The sequence below is a fragment of the Rhea pennata genome, chromosome 2 (genome assembly GCF_028389875.1).
Source record: "Rhea pennata isolate bPtePen1 chromosome 2, bPtePen1.pri, whole genome shotgun sequence".
Taxonomy (NCBI): Eukaryota; Metazoa; Chordata; class Aves; order Rheiformes; family Rheidae; genus Rhea; species Rhea pennata.
The window spans coordinates 155,079,166-155,099,436 of NC_084664.1; the positions used below are offsets into that span (position 1 = coordinate 155,079,166).

Sequence of the window (20,271 nt, forward strand, 5' to 3'; positions counted from 1 at the left end):
CTTTTACTGCTTACTGCTGTAATATGCGATATGGGCCATATCAACTTTCTTTTATTTGGATTCAGGCAGTTATTATTCCCACGTATCCTGTCTTTGGCTGCATACTCCACTTTGGCATCTGCAGTGCTCAAAGACAAACAAGGCCAGATAGCAGAGGAGGATTTGGAGTCTCTTTTCCTTTAGCTATTGACTATGAAACATGGCAATTCAGGGTCTCCTTCAAATAGATAACTTGTTTTTTTAAGAATCACCTCTTTTTATAATAGTGTCTAATTAGTTATTAAGAGGTGTTATAAGGTTTGTAGCAATGTAAGAAGTAAGGTTTGTGGTAATGTAGGAAGTAAATAGTTTCTTACACATTCTTTTTCTTATAGGAAGAATACTTCCTTCCCATCGTGTCCTCAGTATTGTGGCCCAGAACAGCACGAGGTGATATATGTAGCATGTGCGGAAGGGAAGGACTGTAAGGTACTGCTGTTTGTTTCCTTTGCTAGGGTGAGCAATGGTTTGAAGATTCAAATATCCAAAGCCCCATCATAAAATTCTGGCAGGGTTTGATGATTAGCAATCTATTGCCAGGTGTCAAAGGAGACACCTTTCTCACTAGCCAACTATGTGTAAAAATATTGTCATCTTAATGCCTGCTTGCCATGAGCTTTCTGAGCAGCAAAAGTCTGATTCCAGGGCTGCCAGTTTGTATTTTAATATCTTCCCACTATCATTTTGGCTTCCTGAATACTTAGCTCATCCTGTAACATGCTGCGACATGGTGGAAATGACCCTTCCTGTTGAGGGATTTTTTTGGCAAAATACTTTTTACTGCTGCTGTGTGTATCTTTTAATTGAAAAATAGTATTCCTCCATAAAATATTTACAAAATTATTTATGAAATTATTTACTCCCGGTCCCTAAAAGAGAGATTAATCTTGTATAATAAAGCTGTTTCCTGGTAATGCTTTGTCATTTGAGCTCTCTTTTTGCTTAGACACTAGCACCCTACAGGTCTCGAGTTCAGTATGGGGTTCTAGCACTTAGCATGTGTCTTTACGGACTACAAGCAGTGTGCACAAGCCCCAGACTCTCTGGATCCAGATGCAGGATCTTTTACTTCCTGAATGAAGATTATAATAGACTTATAACCCATTGTGAAAGTCAACCATCTAGCAAAGGCATTCAAAATTCAAAAATAATCTATATTACTACCTTGTCTTGTTGATATGAAAAATCATGCTTACAAGCAATACTGTCAGACAGGTAGTAGTAATCCATTAGATATATTTAAGGCAAATTTTATGTAATTTTGTATTTCTTTCTTCTAAATCTGATGATCTGTTAGGTGATTGTAGAGAAGAAAATTATCCAGAAGAAAAACATTTGTGTGGAAATATGAGGATCAGCTAAACCAGAAGTACTGTACTGTCTTGTAGTATATTGACTTCCATAAATTCAGTTAGTGTGGATAGGAAGGACAAAGTCATACCCTAGAAGCAGGAGAAAGATAGATGATAGAAAAATATACTACAGATTGATACCATAAAGGCGTTAATCTTAAACCGTTCTTTATTTTATATAAATAGTAAGGGAGGTTAAAGGTAAAAAAGGTTAAAAGTAAGGGAAATTAAAACAGTTTCTACAAGTCAATTTTGTTCTTGAAGATCAGACTTTATGTCTTTTGTTCTATGCCTCAGTACACTTTCACTGTTCTTGGATTGTTTTGACTCTGTTGCTGTTCAATCTTCATGTAATCCTTCTGCACTGTTTATACTCATTTAGATACTTCTTTTCTCATTTTGTTACTTTATTTGCTATTTTAGACATTATTAGGCAACTTCAACAATATTACCAGTTATTGCAGATGATAATGAAATGGAAAGTAGCAGAAAGGAAGCTTGCACGCCATTTATTTTGCAGCTTTATGTGACTAAATCATCACTGATCAGAGAGAGGAAAAATCTAGTAGGTCATCTAACCTAGTCAAAACAAAGAATCTACCTTTTCATAGACTTCTGAGACTCCAATCTCAAATAGCACAAGCTGGACAAAACTTCCTCTGCAAGATTTCTGGAGGTGGGAGGTGAAGTAATGGTCATTTTCTGAAAATCAAATCCTTTTTAATAGGCTTGTTTAGATAGATACTGAGACTGGGAGAAACAATCTATTTAAAAAATTTGATCTAAAATTTATGCGTTACCTTAAATTATCTTAGAAATGTCATCAATGACTTGCCTCTGGCTGAATTCTGTCTATGGCTACTGTTCATAGATAATTAAAAACCATTATCTGGACCACATATTCTCTATTAATTGTGATGCCTAACAGGACTTTTGAAAGAGTCCTCCCGCAGTCATTTCAGGGTGCTATGGAAAGTTAATATAAAGTACTGATACTGAACAGGAGAGAAAAATTACCTTAAAATGGTTAAGTATATTTAGAGCTCAGGAAAGGTACTAGACTGATGAATTCAGAGCCTGGAGTTCTCTACTTATGCAGAGACGACTGTAATGCAGACCAGGAGATGGAAATGTCTCATTGCTGTAAAGAGCTGAAACTGCTTCATTCCCCTTATTCATTTCACCCTTGTCCTCTTTCCTGAGACAATCAGCAATGGTAGTTGGTCAGGGGCAGCTGTGATAATGGCTTTATTATTATTATTGTTGTTGTTGTTTTTATTAGACACCTCTCTCTAGCAATGAGCTGAGAACACAGGAGACACAGGCCACTGGGTTCTGATCGGTGAGCAATCTGTCCTGTTCACTATTGACCAGCACAGCACTTGAACAACTTGTTTTAAAGATGACGAAACCACATGGATTTTCAGGAGGCCAGCTTTGTCACTAATGAACCCGATGGCTGGCTCGCTTTATCGCTAGTGAATCCAAAAGATGTATACTAGGGACAGGAAGCGCAGTTTGCTGTCTGACACTCTTTAGAGTTATTTTTTCCCTGTATAAAGTGCAATTCAGGATCTGATTCTCATTTCTGTAGCACTAACTGTAAATCAGCATTACTCCATTTGAGTCCATTTACCACTCTGGATTTACAAGGAGTGGGAGAGAAGGTAGAGGATGTTTCATACTTCACCCTATGTTTCTACTTGAAAGCAAGAGATATAGGCTATATTTTGAGGATAAGAAGCAAATACCATCATTAGTGCAGTGCAGTGCACTCTAAAGTGTAGTCAAATAGAAACAGAAGGAACTGCACCTAAAATCTGACATGTAAAATGTTATTTTTTCTGCTGCAAGTGGAGAAGAGCAGACGGGGCGTTTTGAGACTAGAAGATCTAGAAAATACATATACTCTTTCTGTGATGTGTTCCCTGATATCCACAGAAACATAGAATAAATATATGCATATAAATATTGTATAGTTGTTTCCAAGAAGGAGGAGAAGCATGTCAACAGATTTATGGAAGAGAGGTCAACCTTTCAATATGGCTGTGGATTGTGAAAAACAATACAATATTTCCAGAATCATCCATTCCTTAGGTTGCTGGATGAACAACATACTTTCAGCATGATCTTTTAAGTATCAGACGAGTAATTTTGAGACCAAATTTCTGATGAAGTTGTGATTCCTCAGAAGAGGACACTGCTACGAGAGAAAGTCTCGAGAGCAATAAACCTTTCCGGGCATCCCACATTCAACAGGTTGAGAAGGCTGAACTGCCTGCCCCTTACATCCGGGAGAACAAGAGTGTAAAACTTTTCTTCCACAAAGGAATCCTTACCACAGAATTCATCCAATTAAAATTTAAGTTTTCTTTAGAAAAAAATCTGATTAAAACGTAATCTCTAACTGGATATTACAAACAAATTTTAATTGGTCAGGTTATTGCCTACCCTTTAAAAATAAATTTTTATTTAGTAAGGAGTTTGAACTACTTCTGACATGAAAAATAAAGGTTATGGGATCTCTAAACCTCAGATTACTCATTTTTAAGCCAGATCTGAACTTTATCCTCATACCAATTTAGAGGGATTTTCATATCCTTAGCACCAATATAAAAATGATGTCTTTATAATGGTTAACCCTCTTAAAATGTCCTTTCCAATCCCATCCCAATCTGCTATTACTTTAAAGGATGCAAAGTACTGATGGTTGATTAAAATTTAGATTTGTAAGAGCTAGATAAAACCTACACAGTATGTAAGCTTCTTTAAAAATACATGCAGAGTTCATCAGTGTGTAGAGAGCTTCTTAAATCTATGAGAAATAGAGATTGTTGCATGGGAAAGTGTGAAAAAATCCCGTGGAAGCAGGGGTAGAAGGGAAACGAATGGTCATCCAGAACAGTTTCCTAATGGAAAAAGAGATTAAGACAAGATTACAGCTGTTCCCTAGATAAAAGACAGGAGACACTAAATTTGCTAGCAGCAGATGCTGTTCTTAAGACAAAGGAATGTCTTTGCCTTCTAGAAACTTAGTACCAACACCGGAAAAATAGAAAGCATGGTCATATTGAGAAACAAGCCAACCCCCTGCTCACCTGGACCAGTGGTCCTCTGGGGCTGGTGAGTTCAAACCCACTGTGGAAAACAAATGGAATAATAACCAAACTGTTCTAGCTTTCAAAATGAGCTTTACTTGGATCAGATTGACTCCCTTATGAGAAAGAGATCAGTTAGATCAGCTGGAACGGAGGTGGACAGTAAAACCGGTGGCGGGATGTCCAAGGCAGGAAATGTCTACTGGGGTGTTCTCAAAGATGACTCTTCTCATCAGATCACTTAATGAAGAAGGGATTTTTCTTATTTCCCCACAAATCTGATCAATCCCAGGATCCTGCCTGCGGATTCTTGTCTTCGCCCTGCCTTGGGTAGAAATGTCTGGGAAGCTCAGTGGATCAAGTATGACCCCAGCCTGTACTTTTTCACCTGGCTAATTCTGTCAGGACAAGAGGCAGATAGTGGTTATTTCTCCAGCTACTTTCTGTCTTAATTACTCCTTTTCCCTGAAATCATTCATAAAGCTTGGGAGGATACTGAGATGAAGATTTATATCTATCTGAGAGAAATATTTCTTGGTGGAATTTGAGAAAATTTCTGCAGAAGGAGGGGTTTGCTTGCTAAGGATTGGAAGAGGGATATCAGAACTACAGCTAAAAATAGATATCAATGTATTGTGGCTTTTCTACCTTTTAGCACCAGGTAAAATTCACTGAGCCTGCAGTAACAGGACGCTAATTAAAAACAGAATAATTTTATTTATTCTGCTTTACAAGGTTAAAAACCAGATTATTTCTTTCTGATTTGAGTCTTAGTCCTTCTCTACAGCCCAGCACAACGGTGGCAGTGCAGCTCGTTGGTGAGCACTCTGTGCAGTAGGGAGGGAGTTTTCCTTTCATGAATGATGTAGAACCAGCTGCTTCTTGTGAGAACAAGAGCAAGCACTTCACAAGAGGATGAATGTAAGCGTCACATAAATCAACACTGTTTTCACCTGTCATCTCAAACAACTGCTGAGAAGATCCTTATTTCATAAAGTACCATCACATGCTCCAAATCTACCAGAAATAATGCAAATAAAATATTTCAGAGAGGTTTTATGTTATTTTTTGAAACACTAGTCCAATCCAAAGATAATTCCTGCTAGTAGGATGTGCTGTTTAACAACTTAAATCAACCTTATTTCCCTATTTCTTGGTCTGGGCTTTTTTAGTCTCATTACGGATCTAGAGGGCTAATGCACAAAAAATAAAAGTGTAGGCTCTATTTCTACAAATAGCAGTCTTGTAATTTTGAGGTCTTATTACAAAACTTCTAGTGTTAGGAGTAAGTGCTGGATAGATTTTTTAAATTAGTTAACACTTTAACTTTTGTGATCTTCCTTTCCCAGTAGTTTTCAGTCTCTATTTTCAGTTTCAGTCATAAGAAATTTTGTGTTAACCTCCTTACGCAATAATTGTTTTCAGACGTGCATAATTTGATATATGTGTGGATGGTGGAGAGAGGGGCAAAGTGAAAAAGTTATCTGAGGGATTTTTTTATAACTAAGTGGTAATACTTGAAAGTTTAAAATATTAGGCAAATTTCAAGTGAAGATGAATTACTTGGGAAAGAGTAGGTAAGGGCAGCAAAGATATAGACATCACTTCAATATATGTGTGGATTTATTACATCATTAATTTGAAAGATGGTGACTCTGTATAAAGAGAAATTGAAATGAAAATTAAACGTAATACAGGTTCCTGTTCTTCACCGAGGGCAATTACATGGCATTTTCACAATGAGACAAATGACATATTCATTGTTTTTTGAAAGTCTTGCAGTAGATAATTAAGAAAGTAAGTTATGCTTTCCATTTTGATTGCACAGATATAGTGAAAGTAGAATTATCTGCTGTGCCCTTACAGCGAAATCAAGGTGAAACAAAAGACTGTGTCTTTGAAGTGCTTATTAGCAAAGCACTGCGCTGGCTGTAAGCCTCCTTGTAATGCAAAGATATCAAATCAAAATATTGACCCAAAACTTCAAACAGCTTGTGAAAATTGGTGATGTCATTGGAACTAGATGGATATAAGAAAACTGAGAACTTTGTAATAATATATCCTTTGTTTATAGGTTACCATTAGATGGCCAAAACAAAACTGGAGAATATTTTATGTATATAATTTTTTGGTTATTTGAAATAACTATAACTTAGGCACAAGCAGGTAATTACATTTCATTAGAAAATATTTGAATTAATGATTTGGCCAATAACTAGTAAACTGGGACTTTATGACACATTATCTTGGCTGAGCTACCTTCTCTAGCTTGTTTCTAATTGGAGAATGGACCTATGGTGTAAAATGAGATTTACAGTTCTGAGACTGAAACCATAACATGGCATATAAACATTTTCTCAGAGCAAAGTGGTATTGCATGTCAAGCTGTAAAACTCCACAAAAGCACTGAAATAGAACAAGGAACCCTTAAATCCCCAAATTTCCCCAAGAAGAAAGAGAACGTAGGATGTAGGGAATAACAACATCTAGAAAACAAACTCTCACATCTAGCTGTCCATATTTCAGTTTAGAATAGCACCAAAAAAAGAAAACATCGCCCAAAATAGAGTGGGAAAAACTATGATTTTTGTGGTTTCACGCTGAGTTTCTATTGCACTCTACAGAAAGGATAAAGGCAAATGAATGAATGAAACTGCTTTTACTGCAAAAATAGCAGCTTGTCTATACAAAATTTATCAAGAAACACAGAACGCCATCTCTTGCTTTCCATCATAAGACAAAAACTGATATAGTAAATGATGATAATTTGTGTTACAGAAAATGTGCAAGTACTCATTTAGGGATTTGTAAAAAGTCTCTGAAACATAAACAGGTCTTTACTTATCAGTATTACCATTTGCTTGCGCAGTTCCACGTGTCTGAGTGTGTCTCCTTCCTGTCTCTAAAATATAGCTTATGAAATGCTTGGCTCATCATTGGATGATTTTCCATGACCAGCTTTCATAGGCATTACACAGTACCAAATAATGATAGAAATAACATTAATAGCTGTTAGAAGAATAGGAGATTACAGAAGGTAAATATAGGGAATATGGAGAAATTGGAAGAGTCATTTTGACAGCTCAGAAACTTATTTTCTTAGTCTTAGTAATGCACAGTAATGAACAGTATTTATATAACCTTTAAAATCGTAAAAGATTAAGATTTGCAGCTGTATTAAGGCAAAAGTTTCTTGTTATGGAAAATTTGCTGGGCAATTTTGAGAACATCTTCCAAGGACATACTGATACAACAATTAGTTATTTCTTAATATGTATGTCAAATAGTACAGAAGAGTAAAATAGTATGTCAAATAGTAAAGAATATAGTCACTTAGAAATGAAATTGAATGGATACTTTTCCCTATTATTTCACTGCTGTATATACTCCAGAATGAAAATGACCTTAAATTTTAGGTGTCTAGTTAGTCTAGCAGTTATGTTTCTTTGGCAAAGCTCCTGCAGCTACTGGATAAGGAGGCAAAATTTTGTTTGCATCTTCTGTTTGGTATTTTTTTGACTATGAAACATTAAGATTACATTGGGACTCCTGGAATTGTTATCTGGAAGAATTACTCTAAGAAGTCTTCCTCTATTTACTTTGCATATTTTTAGCTCCACGTCCATATTTTAGAAAATTTCAGAAACAACAGCGCAACTATTGGCATGCATACTTTTTTTTCTTCTCTCTCTCTCTCTCTTTCTTTCTTTTTAACTTTATATGTCAGAGCTATTTTCTTGAAAGTTAAAGAATGAACTTACTAAAGTTCATCAGCATTTAGTCATGATTTTTTAAAATGTAATATACATTACAAAGTGTATAATTTTTACTTTCAGCTAAAAATTCCCTGTATCATGAAATACATATGTCTTCAGGGTAGAAAAATGCTAGCAGTCTTTGGATTGTTGCCTGAGGATACTGATCCAGTAAGCAAATTCAAGCTGTTCAAAAGAAGAAACCATCCAAAATATGACATTGCCAGTCTTCTTACAGAATATATGCTTAGAAATTACTTAAAAGAACACTGTTTCAGAATTGAAGGGGCAGAATAACAGAGAAATAATTTCTATTCCTCAAGATATTCCAGTATCACAACTTTTTGCTATTGTTGTTGCTTCAAATCAGAATGGAAAGTTGAAATATATACATATATTACATATATGTTTGTGTGTGTGTGTGTGTCTGTGTGTGTCTGTGTAATAATAGAGTTCCAAAAAATTTGATGAGAAATACGTCAGAATATTTTGTTCCTAAAATTTGGGTAAGTAAGTTTTACATTAAATTGAGTTTTATAAGAGCTATTTCATGTGTGGTTCTAAGGTTTATATTTTCTCCTGTGGTCATTTTCCCTGACCAGAATTCATTTTCCCTTATGCTTTTCCAATCATAAGATGCTTGTGATGCACCACATTGGTTGGTTACAGGCAAATGTCAGCTGTAGTGGGGTAACTTTGCAGCAACTTCTGCTCTCTGGGGATAACATAGCACCGATGTCTTGCAAGGTGCTGGGTCAAGACAAAATATAGAGCTCCAGACCAACTGATTAGAAATGAAATACTTCAGATTCTACTTTGCCTCATGCTGGGAAACAACAACAGCAACAGAAGAAAACAGTTCAAAAGGGAGTGCTTTGTCTTCATTTTGCTAATGAAATAAAATTTCAGCAAAATTGAATTTCTCCAAAAATAAAAAAAATCTTTGTAGAAACTTTATTTTCTAAAAGAAAAGAAAATAATTCTAATGGAAAATGCTCAGAATCATCTGAAATAAGGGAGTCTTCTGTTAGTGTTTTATGATGATTTTTATGAAGTACTCCAGAAAACATTAATCCAAGTAGAAGCTTACAGAAAGCTAAAATTAAAAAAAGAAAAAAAAAAGAAAAAGATCTAGACAAACTCATGGAAGAGAAATCTACAAAAAAACCCAAAACAAACAAACAAACAAATCAAAAAACAAACAAACAAACAAACAAAAAAAAAACCAGACAAATGAGTTCCTACAATTAAGATGAAAACTGAGAATCCTAGATAACATCAATTTTTTCTCCAAAGCCTCCCCAGCCGACGCCGGTTGGAGATAAGTTCTGGCCTGGATAACTTGCATTACTCAGCACAGCTGGTTCTTCAGTTCTTGTGTAAAGACTAGAGCGTGACATCTTCCTACATGTCCTTATAATGGCACGGCTTTCAAGAAGTGAACAAAATACTAACAAAAAGCAATGCAACTGCATATACAACAGGGCAAAATAAATCACTAAGTCCATTTCAGAATAAAATAGCAGTATAACATATGTATAGGCTGTGTTTTGATCTCAGTGCAACTTTTAAAATAGCAGAAGGAGAATATTGTCCTGGTTTACATTTCAATGACTATGCAATATATAGGTAATTTGGGTTAAATCTCATTTCTGCTGCCTTGGTACTACTATTATAATAAGTGACAAACTTTCTCTTGTTTGATGATTCTTTTGCATTGAAAAGATGATGTACATAGGAACAACCATACAAGTTCAGGTCAAATGTCCACCTAGCTCAGTATGCTATGTCTGACAGTGGCCAAAAGGAGATTTTTAGGGCAGAGTTCAAGAACGGAGAAAGGAAATAGTGATACATCCCCGCAGAGTCCTCACAGCTCCAGAAATTCATCTCTCAGACAAAGGAAATGTTTAAGTAAGTATTTTATCTACCTAGATCAAGTTATCTTCCATTAATTTTCTTAGTTTTCACTCATCTTAGCATCCACAGCCCTCCAAAACAAGGCATTTCACAGTTTAACCGTACTTTGTTTAAAAAGCTATTTTTTAGAAACCTGTCAGCTTCATTTGATATCTCCTTGTTCTTGTATGGGAAAAGACAATGAAGAGGCATTGTCCATCCACCCTCTTTCCCAACGAAAATCTCTGAGCTATCATATCAGATCAATGCACACCAGCAAAACAACCACGTGCAGTTCGCTTAACCTGTACAAATCCAGTGTCATTGCATCAGAGACAGCGAGGTTACAGATGAGCAGAAGTCCTGCTCTTGGCAAATTATCAGTTCTGGTTAACACTAAAATAGGAGTGTTTCTCCTGGTACCTGTCGCTGGTTTTCTGTCTCTAGCCTCAGTCTGGCTTCTACACATCTTCTGGTCTCCAGGAAGGCTTGACGTTGTGCTCGGTCTGATAGGTAGCTAATGAAGATTCCTGCGGTGTTCATACACATAAATAACGCTGCCTGAGCCGCTATCTGCAAGGAACAACAAACAGGATTTGGTCAGACAGCAGAGGCAAATATATCTGTCTGAGAAATAAGGCATGAGAGAGAGAATGACTGCTCTGCAATCGTATAGGCTGTAAAACTAAATAGTTGGGAAAGTTTGCATGAAAGAATCTCTTGGATGTTAATTAAAGGCATCAAACATATAAAATTCTCTCTGCCTTGAGGAAGAAATATGCAGTATTTGGGGGCATTAAACTGTAGCTGAACCACAAATGATGTTTCCAAGAACTGACTCACAGCAATGATTAGTCAGGAATGATTACAAACTTAATTAACAATTTGTTTGTGCACTGGCTCTTCTGTAAAAGCAACTTTGTGATTTGTTTCATGGCTTAGTTTGAGAAGAAAGCCATATTAAGGAAAATAAAGAGTATCAATTAGCTAAGAATTAATATCGGTGAGAATACTTATTCTATTATTATTGAACAAATTAAATAAATTCTTTTTTAGCTGATGTCAAAGCACAAGCTTCTGAATCCTGAACTATTCAGCAGGAGAAGCTGAAAGGATAATCAAATGCTTACATAGCCAGTGCTTGTGTAAACAGACATCTTTCTTCACTGATGCCTGCGTAAGAGTTTCAAGATACGCTCTCCTTTCCATGTAGAAGGTGCAACACAGCTTTTCCCTTTGACTTATGACCTTAAAAGAGCCAAAGAGCAAGGGACCCTTGGGCAGCATGAATTCCAGCGGCTTATTTGTGTTTCATAAATACCTCTTTGTGCTTTGTATGCTTGTGAGGTAGAGCACATGAGCACTACTGAAATGAAGACTGTTTGGGAAACAAAGTAAGAAATGTGTAATATTTGTGTGAACCATGGGCACAGCACGGATCTGCACTCTCAGCACCTTTATCCAGCCCCCATCATCTCTGCCAGTGGTTACAAGTTTGGGTGAGCTCCTCTCAGTTCCAGTTTCAGTCAGCCTTTGGAAAGGGGGAGAGTGGAAAGTAGGTCCACAAGTCATTAAAATTCCTCAAATGCAGTATGTTTTAGGAATAAACTGCTCTGGCTCTTATATCAGCTAAAGAAGCTGCAGCAACCCACTACAAATCAAAAAACTGCAGCCAGCCATCTCCCTGCCATGAAGCAGTCACAGCAACAGTTCAAGCAAGGTGGCTCACTGAAGGCACCCTGCATTTCAGGACCTCATTCCCAGCGATGGACCACCCTTGAAGCAGGCTGTGTTATCCTGTGTGTCAGCACCACCTGCGCAGCAGGACTATCCAGGCTCTGACAGCTATTGTCTATAGCACCCTGGTTAATACCTTCAGAACGTCTCCCTCATTCAAGATCCTATCTCTGATACCTTTTTCAAGTTAATTACACCTTTGGTCCCTATGGCATTCAATGACAAAGATTTCATTAGGTACTTTGTGATAACAATATTTCCTTTTGTTTGCTTTAAATCACTGCCTAATCATTTATTTGAGTGCCCCCTCATGCTTATAATAAGAGAAACAGTGACTAATCATTCCCCGTTCATCTTCCTCTCAGCAGTCATGGTTTTATCGACTTATAGAATACCCTTCCTCAGCCTTTTATTTGTGAACTGGAAGAATTCTGCACTAATTAGTTTCACTGTGTTTGGGCATCAATCCATCTCTCTCTTCATTGCTTCTTCCTTTCTTTCTTACTTCCCTTCTACCTTGCTCTGTTCTGCTGGAAACTGTGTCCCAGAGAAACCTCCTTCCACTTTTGCTCCACAATAAAATTGACAACATAATTGTTTAGCCCATGAGATAACACTTTTCTGGCTCCCCAGAAGATCTCAAGATACCAAGATGCCAAGTTACTCAATTATTATTGACCAAATTAAATAAATTCATTTTTAGCTGATGCCAAAGCACAAGCTGACATGACAAAACACCAGTTCGGAATTATGCAGTGCAGTAGGACAGATGAAATTGGCTGTAGGTGGCTGGAGAAATCAACATTTTTCCCAGAAGCAGTGGCACGATACTCTTGTTTGTGTGCAAATTTAGTTGAAGTTCCACACAAGCTCAGTTTATACCCTTCTCTGCTAATGCTCTGATCTAGTGCCACTCACTTCAGCAGATCTCCTTAGAGCAATGCAGTAGAATTTGGCCTTCAATTAGATTTCATGAGTGCATAATTCAGTTTAGACAAAGGGAATTATGGAAAACTTGCTACAGGTAAAATGACAGTTTACTCAGTTGGAGGCAGAATCTGCTTTCCTTGAACAAAGTAGCCTGATTTAAGCCAGTCTAAAGAGTAAAATGCTGTACCTGGCAAGGATATTAATCTGTGGCTCTTTTTAACTAAACAAACAAGCAAAAAGACACATAAGACTTGAGTCTCTCATTTGCCGCTCCTTTCTTCTGCAGCTTACTGTGGCCGATTCCAGAAGTCTTGCAGGACTTTCTACTGCGTATAAAGGCCACAAGCCAAGGCAGGTTGTGATTTCATAAGATGTGCACAGTTTCATATCTTTTTGACTGATGATCCAAAGATAACCAGTGCTCATACAGGAGGACAGCTGAAGTATAGGGAGAAAAAAAAGAATATCTTTTCACAGCATTTATTAGCCCTTTAGTCTGTTTGTACCTTGCACAGCACTCAAATAGGCTGCTGTAGCAGGGACAGCAAGTGATCTTAAAAAGCCATGAATGATATAATTCGATGTTAAAAAGGGCTCTGGGAGATCTACTTCTTGGATACTGTGAAAACGCAAACAGAAGGTGCTTATCACCATGCTGCTTGGGAACATCAGTGTGACAGAACCAGCACCGTCCCCACTGAACCTGCAGCTGGCACATAATCACATCATAGGATGAAAAGAGCTAAAGGAAGGTATGACAAGAAGGAAGGTTGACAAGATTATGCATGTATCTAGAAGTAGCTGTTAAAATTTTTACCCCAAATTTCTGTTTCCCGTATTTCTCACAGGAGGTAATTAAAAGCTTATTTCACAGAGAAATCATCTGTCAAATCAAATTTACATTTATAAAATGTCCTTCATGAAAGCACCCTGGGGCACTTTGTAAAGTTGATATGAAAAACAAAGGCAATAAAAGAAGAGGAAGCAGGTCAGACAAGAAAGATAAGTTTAAATTCAACAGTACACACTGATTCAAATCTATTCTTTTATATATATATATATATATATATATAATTGTTTGTCATATCCTGTATCAAAAGCACTTTACCAAGGCAGCTAACAACAAGATAACATTTTGAGTAGATTTGGGAACCACAGGATCTCAGACAAGAAAAAGGAAAAAAAAGTGGGGGGGGAAGCACCAGATACACTGGCAAGGAAGAAGTATTAATCAAAGTAGGCACAGTAGGTACAGTATGATGGAGTGAGAGAATAGGGAAAGGAGAATTGATTGGAAAGCCTGTGAAGTATCTCAAAAAGTGTGTTGCTAAGTGGTAGGTGAATCACAGCTACAGAGCATGAAATTCAGTGGGATACAGGTGAGGGAGTACAGGTTCTTGAGAGCAGAGCTGGGCAAATCATAACAGCAATTTGTAGGCATTTCTGCAATAAAACCCACCGAATTCAGTTTGCCCTTCATAGGGAGTTTATGAAGAGCTGGGAGTGAGTTAGACAACAGTTTGCAATTGCAAAAAGTTTTGAAACTTCAAAAATCCTCACTGAAGGATGTTGCATTCTGTTGCATTTCTTCTTTGAAAAGATGCAATTGTCCAGTCAGGGAGTGTAAAACCTTAAGGAGAGCTGAAGAGCCCCCTAATTCAGTGCTTTCTGAGACCTACCAGTAATAGATACTTAAGGAGTGTATATTGCCTGATTTCCTCCATAACCTGAGGAAAAATATAAATGAACAGTTAGAAATATTTCTCACATCCAACAGATTGGAAAGATGATTGTCAGTTGTTCACTAAACCTAAATGAGGAGTGATTGACACAAATCACCTTCAACTAGAACAGTTCAACCAGTTGTAGCAATATTGATTTGGAAACCACAGTAGAGAAGGAGGAGAGCAGTGTCTGTATTATTACCCCAACTGCACACAAATAATCTAATGTTTTCTGCACAATCTACCCTGTTATTAACCTCTTCAGCAGGTAATTTTGTCCTGATATGCAGGAAAAAAGAAAAAAACAAAGAAAAAAGAAAAAGAAAAAGAAAAAGAAAAAGAAAAAGAAAAAAAAAAGAAAAAGAAAAAGAAAAAGAAAAAGAAAAAGAAAGAAAAAGAAAAAGAAAAAGAAAAAAAAAAGAGAGAGCCCCCAAATGTTGCTGGGGCTGATCTGAAGGAAAAAAAAAAAAAAAAAAAAAAAAAAGATAAAGAATATATATGAAAACTAAATAATTTGTTTTCAGTATAATTTCCAGTCAGACATTTTCAAGGCAGATCAGTACTAACAAGTAGGAATTTCATTAATTCCTGAAAGGAGCCCTTGGGAAATTGTTTAATTTTTTTTTCTTATTTTGCTTTCTAATTTTGGGTTGGCTTCAACAATGGATTAGAGTAGCTTTTGGCTGTTTTGGGAAAACTGGGGAAGTAAAGCTGTTGTGTGTCTTTAAGAGTGTTTTCAGTATGTGCCACATAAAGAACTGGTTGCTATGGTAATTATTATTGGTTAATTAGGTTTGGAAAAGCATTTTGATTCATCTAGTTATTTAACTAAAAATAGCAGCTTGCCACAAGGTTGTTTTCTGTAACTAAAATGTCTCAGAAATCTCATTCTTCTCCCTCCTTTCAGTACCATCCCCTTGCTCAGGTTATTCTGGGGAAAAAATATCTTATGCTCTTATCAAAAGACCGTAAGAACAGATCACCAGGCATAAAGTGAGGATTGCATGAGAAGTGTGGGATTTGAGACCAAAATGCTCCTCTTTGCATAGAACAGGAACATCTGGCAGCGCAGACTCCAGCACTCTCTCTTACTGCTGGGTTGTGGCAGGCCTCTGTCTCCAGCTGAGACTGTGATTTTATGAATCAAAGCACTTGGCAGCAAAACTATTAAGTACCTGTATCTCTGTACTGCTTTTTGCCCACCTTGATCCCACGGCTCAGCTTCCTCCTTGTTGTGCCAGATCAATTATTTGTGGGACCATACTGTGAACTGTATCAGGGAACTTGGCCAACTTAAAAAAACAAACATTTGGCATTGGCAGTGATTTTCCTATCTAGAGCAGTCGTCTGATTGAGCTCCCAGCACAGCCTCCGCAGGGAGAGGAAGCACGTGAGTGTTCAGAAGTTGGCACGGCTGCCAACTCGTTACACTGAAATTGTGGCTGCCTTATCATTAAACCACCTTGTAGGAGTTTTCTTACTCCACAAGTTCATCCAGTCTGACTTCTCCTGGGACTCTGCTAAATGTCAGCAGCCATGCTAGTCTTTTATTATTATTATTATTATTTGTTCTAGATTATGGATATCTCTCCATCAGGATTTAATGGAGACCAGCCTGTTCCGCCTAGGTACCTGAACTGTCATGACTTTCCAGAAAGCTTGTTTGTCCCTCATCCTCTCTACTGTTCAATGCGTAAGTACAACAGATGTTTTGCAGCTACTCACAGATGGAGTAAGTGCCAGTTCTTTCATTTGATCCTAATACGTATACAGCTTACTGAAAGGTAGGAATATAACCTATATCTGACCAGACAGACAGAGTGAAAGGGAAGTTGTTTATTCATGATAGGTTTAGTCAAATACACATTACAGTGGTTTAGAGAGCTCTTTTTCCCCACTCCAGGTGGCTAAATGTGAAAACAGACATGCTTGTAAAAAATGAAAAGGTTTCCTTTTGTTTGCTTTAAATCAAAAAATAAGGAAGCTTTTGAGTTCAGAACTAAGTTTTGCAATGTTCAGCTGCCCACAGTTCCCACTGGGACACGGGCAGATTCTTAGAAAATTCTGACCTTTCTTAAGCCTCCTTCTAAGAAGCCTGGTCTTGTGCCTTGTAGAGTAGGCAGTGGATGACTTCACCACGTACTTATGGCACAGTCTGACCCTGAATGCTCATAAAATCTATAGCCTGCAATGCAAGTTACACTCCTCTATCAAAATGCAGGACGTATGTCAAGGAATGATTAGATTACTGAAAATAGGAATAGCTAGTCTCAAACATGTTTTTCTTCATGCTTTTGCAGAATAACTTAACATTTGCTCCTACATTTCTAATCGTTTAGAAAACAAAGATCATTTTCCATCTGAGTAATGATACATTTGCATAAAATCAATTGTTCTAGTCCAAGTCAGAATTCAGAAATATGTTTTTAATATTCAGAATATGAGGCTTATTTTGCTGTTAGAAAAAATAGCTATTTCCTTTTTGCTCTTTCCCTCTTAGTGAATACATTAGAAGTGCCGAAAATTGAATGTCTGAGTAAACTGTACACAGGTAACTCAAACCGCACAATCTGGCAGATCAGCTTTCAAATATGGCAAGAGTTTTGCGACATGGTGTAATAGAAGAGGTCTTTCAGGAAAATCTTATCATATCAGACATGTAAGAACTGACATAACTTAAGTGATGCACAGAAGCATCCTGCAAGTGCCATTGAACAGCTCTAAATGACAAATCATTATGAGCACGTCACATTTAACTCCCTTTGAGTTAATGTAACATTTAGAATTCAGGCATAACCTTCAGAAAAAATATATATATATTACTGCAGGATTTTTTATAACCTTCTTTTGGTGTTTTTCTTTTTTATAGGAGCTAAAATGACTAGATATCAAGGACTTTCTGGGACAGTGAAAGAGTGTCAGGGTCATAGCCCATGCATATAGGTGAACGAATAGAGATAGATAAATGATCTGCTTTTAGGAACTGCTCTCCATGGCTGAATGTAACTTTAGTCTACTGGACCATCTCTCTGTCTCTCATCTAGGAACTGCTCCTGAACCGCATGATGAAATCTAGTGGTCACATCTTGCATTCACTGAGCAGCACAGCACTCTTTCGTCATCGTTTTGCACAAAGAATGCTAGTAAGGATACCAGAAATCTTCCTATTTGGAATAAAGTCTTCTCTTCTGAGGTGAACAGCTTCCCCTACTCATTTTCTGTGTGCTAGTTAGGTACCATCTCCTTCTACTCTGAGACAACTACATGCAGAGTAATTCCAAAGAGAAATCTAAAGCTAACCTTCCAGGAATCATCATTTGGTTCCTAAAACTTCACTTCTTTTTGTGCATTTAGATAAATTTAAAAGGCTCATAGAAATCTCTCTCTCTCTCTCTCTCTCTTTTTTCTCTCTGAATATACTTACATGTAACTTTGAAACCATTGTACTTCTACTACAGAATTACTTTAAGTTACCTGTGCTGTCTATCTAAGAGTAGATCCTGTAACAGCCTACACAAAACAGCCAAAAAACAAGTCCCAGCACAAATGCCTACCCAACAGAGAATCACTTTGGAAGCAGCCCCTGGTAATCAGGGTAGGTGAGGAGACCACTGCAGTGCGGGTGTTTCCCTGCTCACTGTTCAGAAGGGATAGTAAAGGCTCCTGTAGAGTTTTGTTTTCTGCATTTCCACATTTCAGACTCATGGAGACTAGTCTATCTGACGCTGAAATATCCCCTGCATTTTTTATGCGGAAGTTGACCTCCCTTTCAAGCTTCACATTTACTGTTCAAGACAAATGCCAAGGTAATTACATCTAATAGAAGCTACCTTCCATTTGAAGCCTCTGGAGAAATTAATTACTCTTAACAGAAGTTGCAGAATCTAAACAAAGATTTGTGATAAATTAATCTGAAATTGAGAAGCACACTCACAACATCCTAGATACTAGGAAAGAAACATCCTTTCTGTGTTTGTGGATCAGCCTTAACAAATGCTGTTTTTCCTCTCCCTTGCATTACATATAGATACCTGAATTGTAAATATCTGTCTCTCACTTCTGATGTATCAATATTTGGGGACCAGGCATCAGATAGCATAGCTAATTTTTCTATGACAAGCACTTCTCACTCCAGCTGACACCTAGTCTGGGAATGCCTGGGACCATCACTGAGCATGAGTGAGTCTGGACACCCTAAAACTGAGTTCTCTAAAGTGAGAGTCACATTTGGAAAATTTACCCAAATTATTTCAATAATTTTGTCCAAGCAAATGTAAGATAGCTAAGGCAGAAGAGTTTCTAGTACTTCCCTTAATAGACTATACAACTGATTAGGAGGAATGATGGAAAATATTTTATCAAAGTTACTTTGCAGCATTGGAAGAGCTTAACTATATTTTAAAGAAAATAGAATTAGGCAGTCTATATTTCTACTAACTGCATTCATGATGCTGTTCTGCGCAGCTGTTTTTATTTCTCTAGATAATGGCTCTTATCCGAAATAGGATGTCAAAACTGAGTGAGGGATAATTATGTTTGTATGGCTGACAGTCGTTCATCTTCTCTGACACACTTTGTTGCTGTTTTCCTCTGATCAAATGTATGTGTATCCCAACAATTATCTGCAGTACATAATCTGCGTCTTGTCCCGATGGAATTATCAACCCTCATGATTTGTATTTAGGGGACCAGATTTTCACACATTGTGCAGAATTATAGCAACAGCCTGAACAGAAGTTTTCTGTATTTCTTCCTAGCAATGCTAGTCTAGATCGTACATGTTTTCCTCTGAATTATCAAGCTATGACATAAGTGGAGGAAAGAAGTAGGATTTTGCTAATCATTTTTCCCCTTTTTGCTCTGCAATGGAAAAAGAAAGTAATATCAAAAAATAATAATCATAAATTCATTCTTAGATCCTTTATCAAGAATTAAAGGCCTGTATTGTGAAAGGCACTCCAGTCCAGGAGAGAGTGAGACTAATGACTATACAAAAGTAAATTACTTTAAATAAAATAGTACTGAAAACACTGGTAATGAAAAATGCATGAGGAATATCATAAGCTTGAATGTCCTTTTCCAAACAACAACTGTCCTTCAAAACCTGGCTCTTCTACTAAGGGACACTCAGCTGTTTGGCTGAGTTGGTAGTACCTGCTGGCAACCAAGCAAACAAACCATCTCCTTAGCTATTTCTTTTTTAAACTATTAGCCCAACAAAGCCAACACACCCATGGGGGGGGAGGGGGGGAAGACTCTTTGAACTTCTGTATCAGCATTTGTAATGAACTTCCAATGTCAAGGCTAAATTTTTCCCACAGTTTCACCTGTGACTGGCCGTTGTTTTGCACAGGTGTCAATAGAAGCAAAGCTTGGTCCAAAGACTGTAATGTGTGAGACCAGAGGAGCAGGCTAGAGCTTGCCTTGAAGATCTCAGGTCAGGCCTGGAGGTCTGCTAGCCCTTAAATAATAAGGCAAGTAATTCCTCTCTTCCAATTTCCCATTATGGCTACTCTGCTTTCTTTGTAAGACATTTTTGTGAAAGGGACCTGAAAACCACAATGAGTGCAATTAATATCACCCATCTATCTATTTATCTATCTACAATCTTTCACAATATCTGCTTTTGTTATTGACTATGCTGATACCCTGAAAGTTAAGAAAAGACAGAACTCAGTAACATTTTTAGAGCCTTTTCCTAGCAGAACACTAAGAAAAATAATGATTGAGTTTATCA

General features: G+C 37.2%; 1 protein-coding gene across 2 annotated transcripts in view; it reads right to left on the bottom strand.

The window, feature by feature from the left end:
• The window catches only part of ADCY8 (adenylate cyclase 8), a 121,441-nt gene that overhangs the window by 81,642 nt on the left and 19,528 nt on the right, over positions 1-20,271 (bottom strand). For both annotated transcript variants that reach the window (XM_062568424.1, XM_062568425.1), the window contains exon 2: positions 10,567-10,716. In XM_062568424.1, coding sequence (XP_062424408.1) covers positions 10,567-10,716 — 150 coding nt within the window. The remainder of the gene's footprint in view (positions 1-10,566; positions 10,717-20,271) is intronic.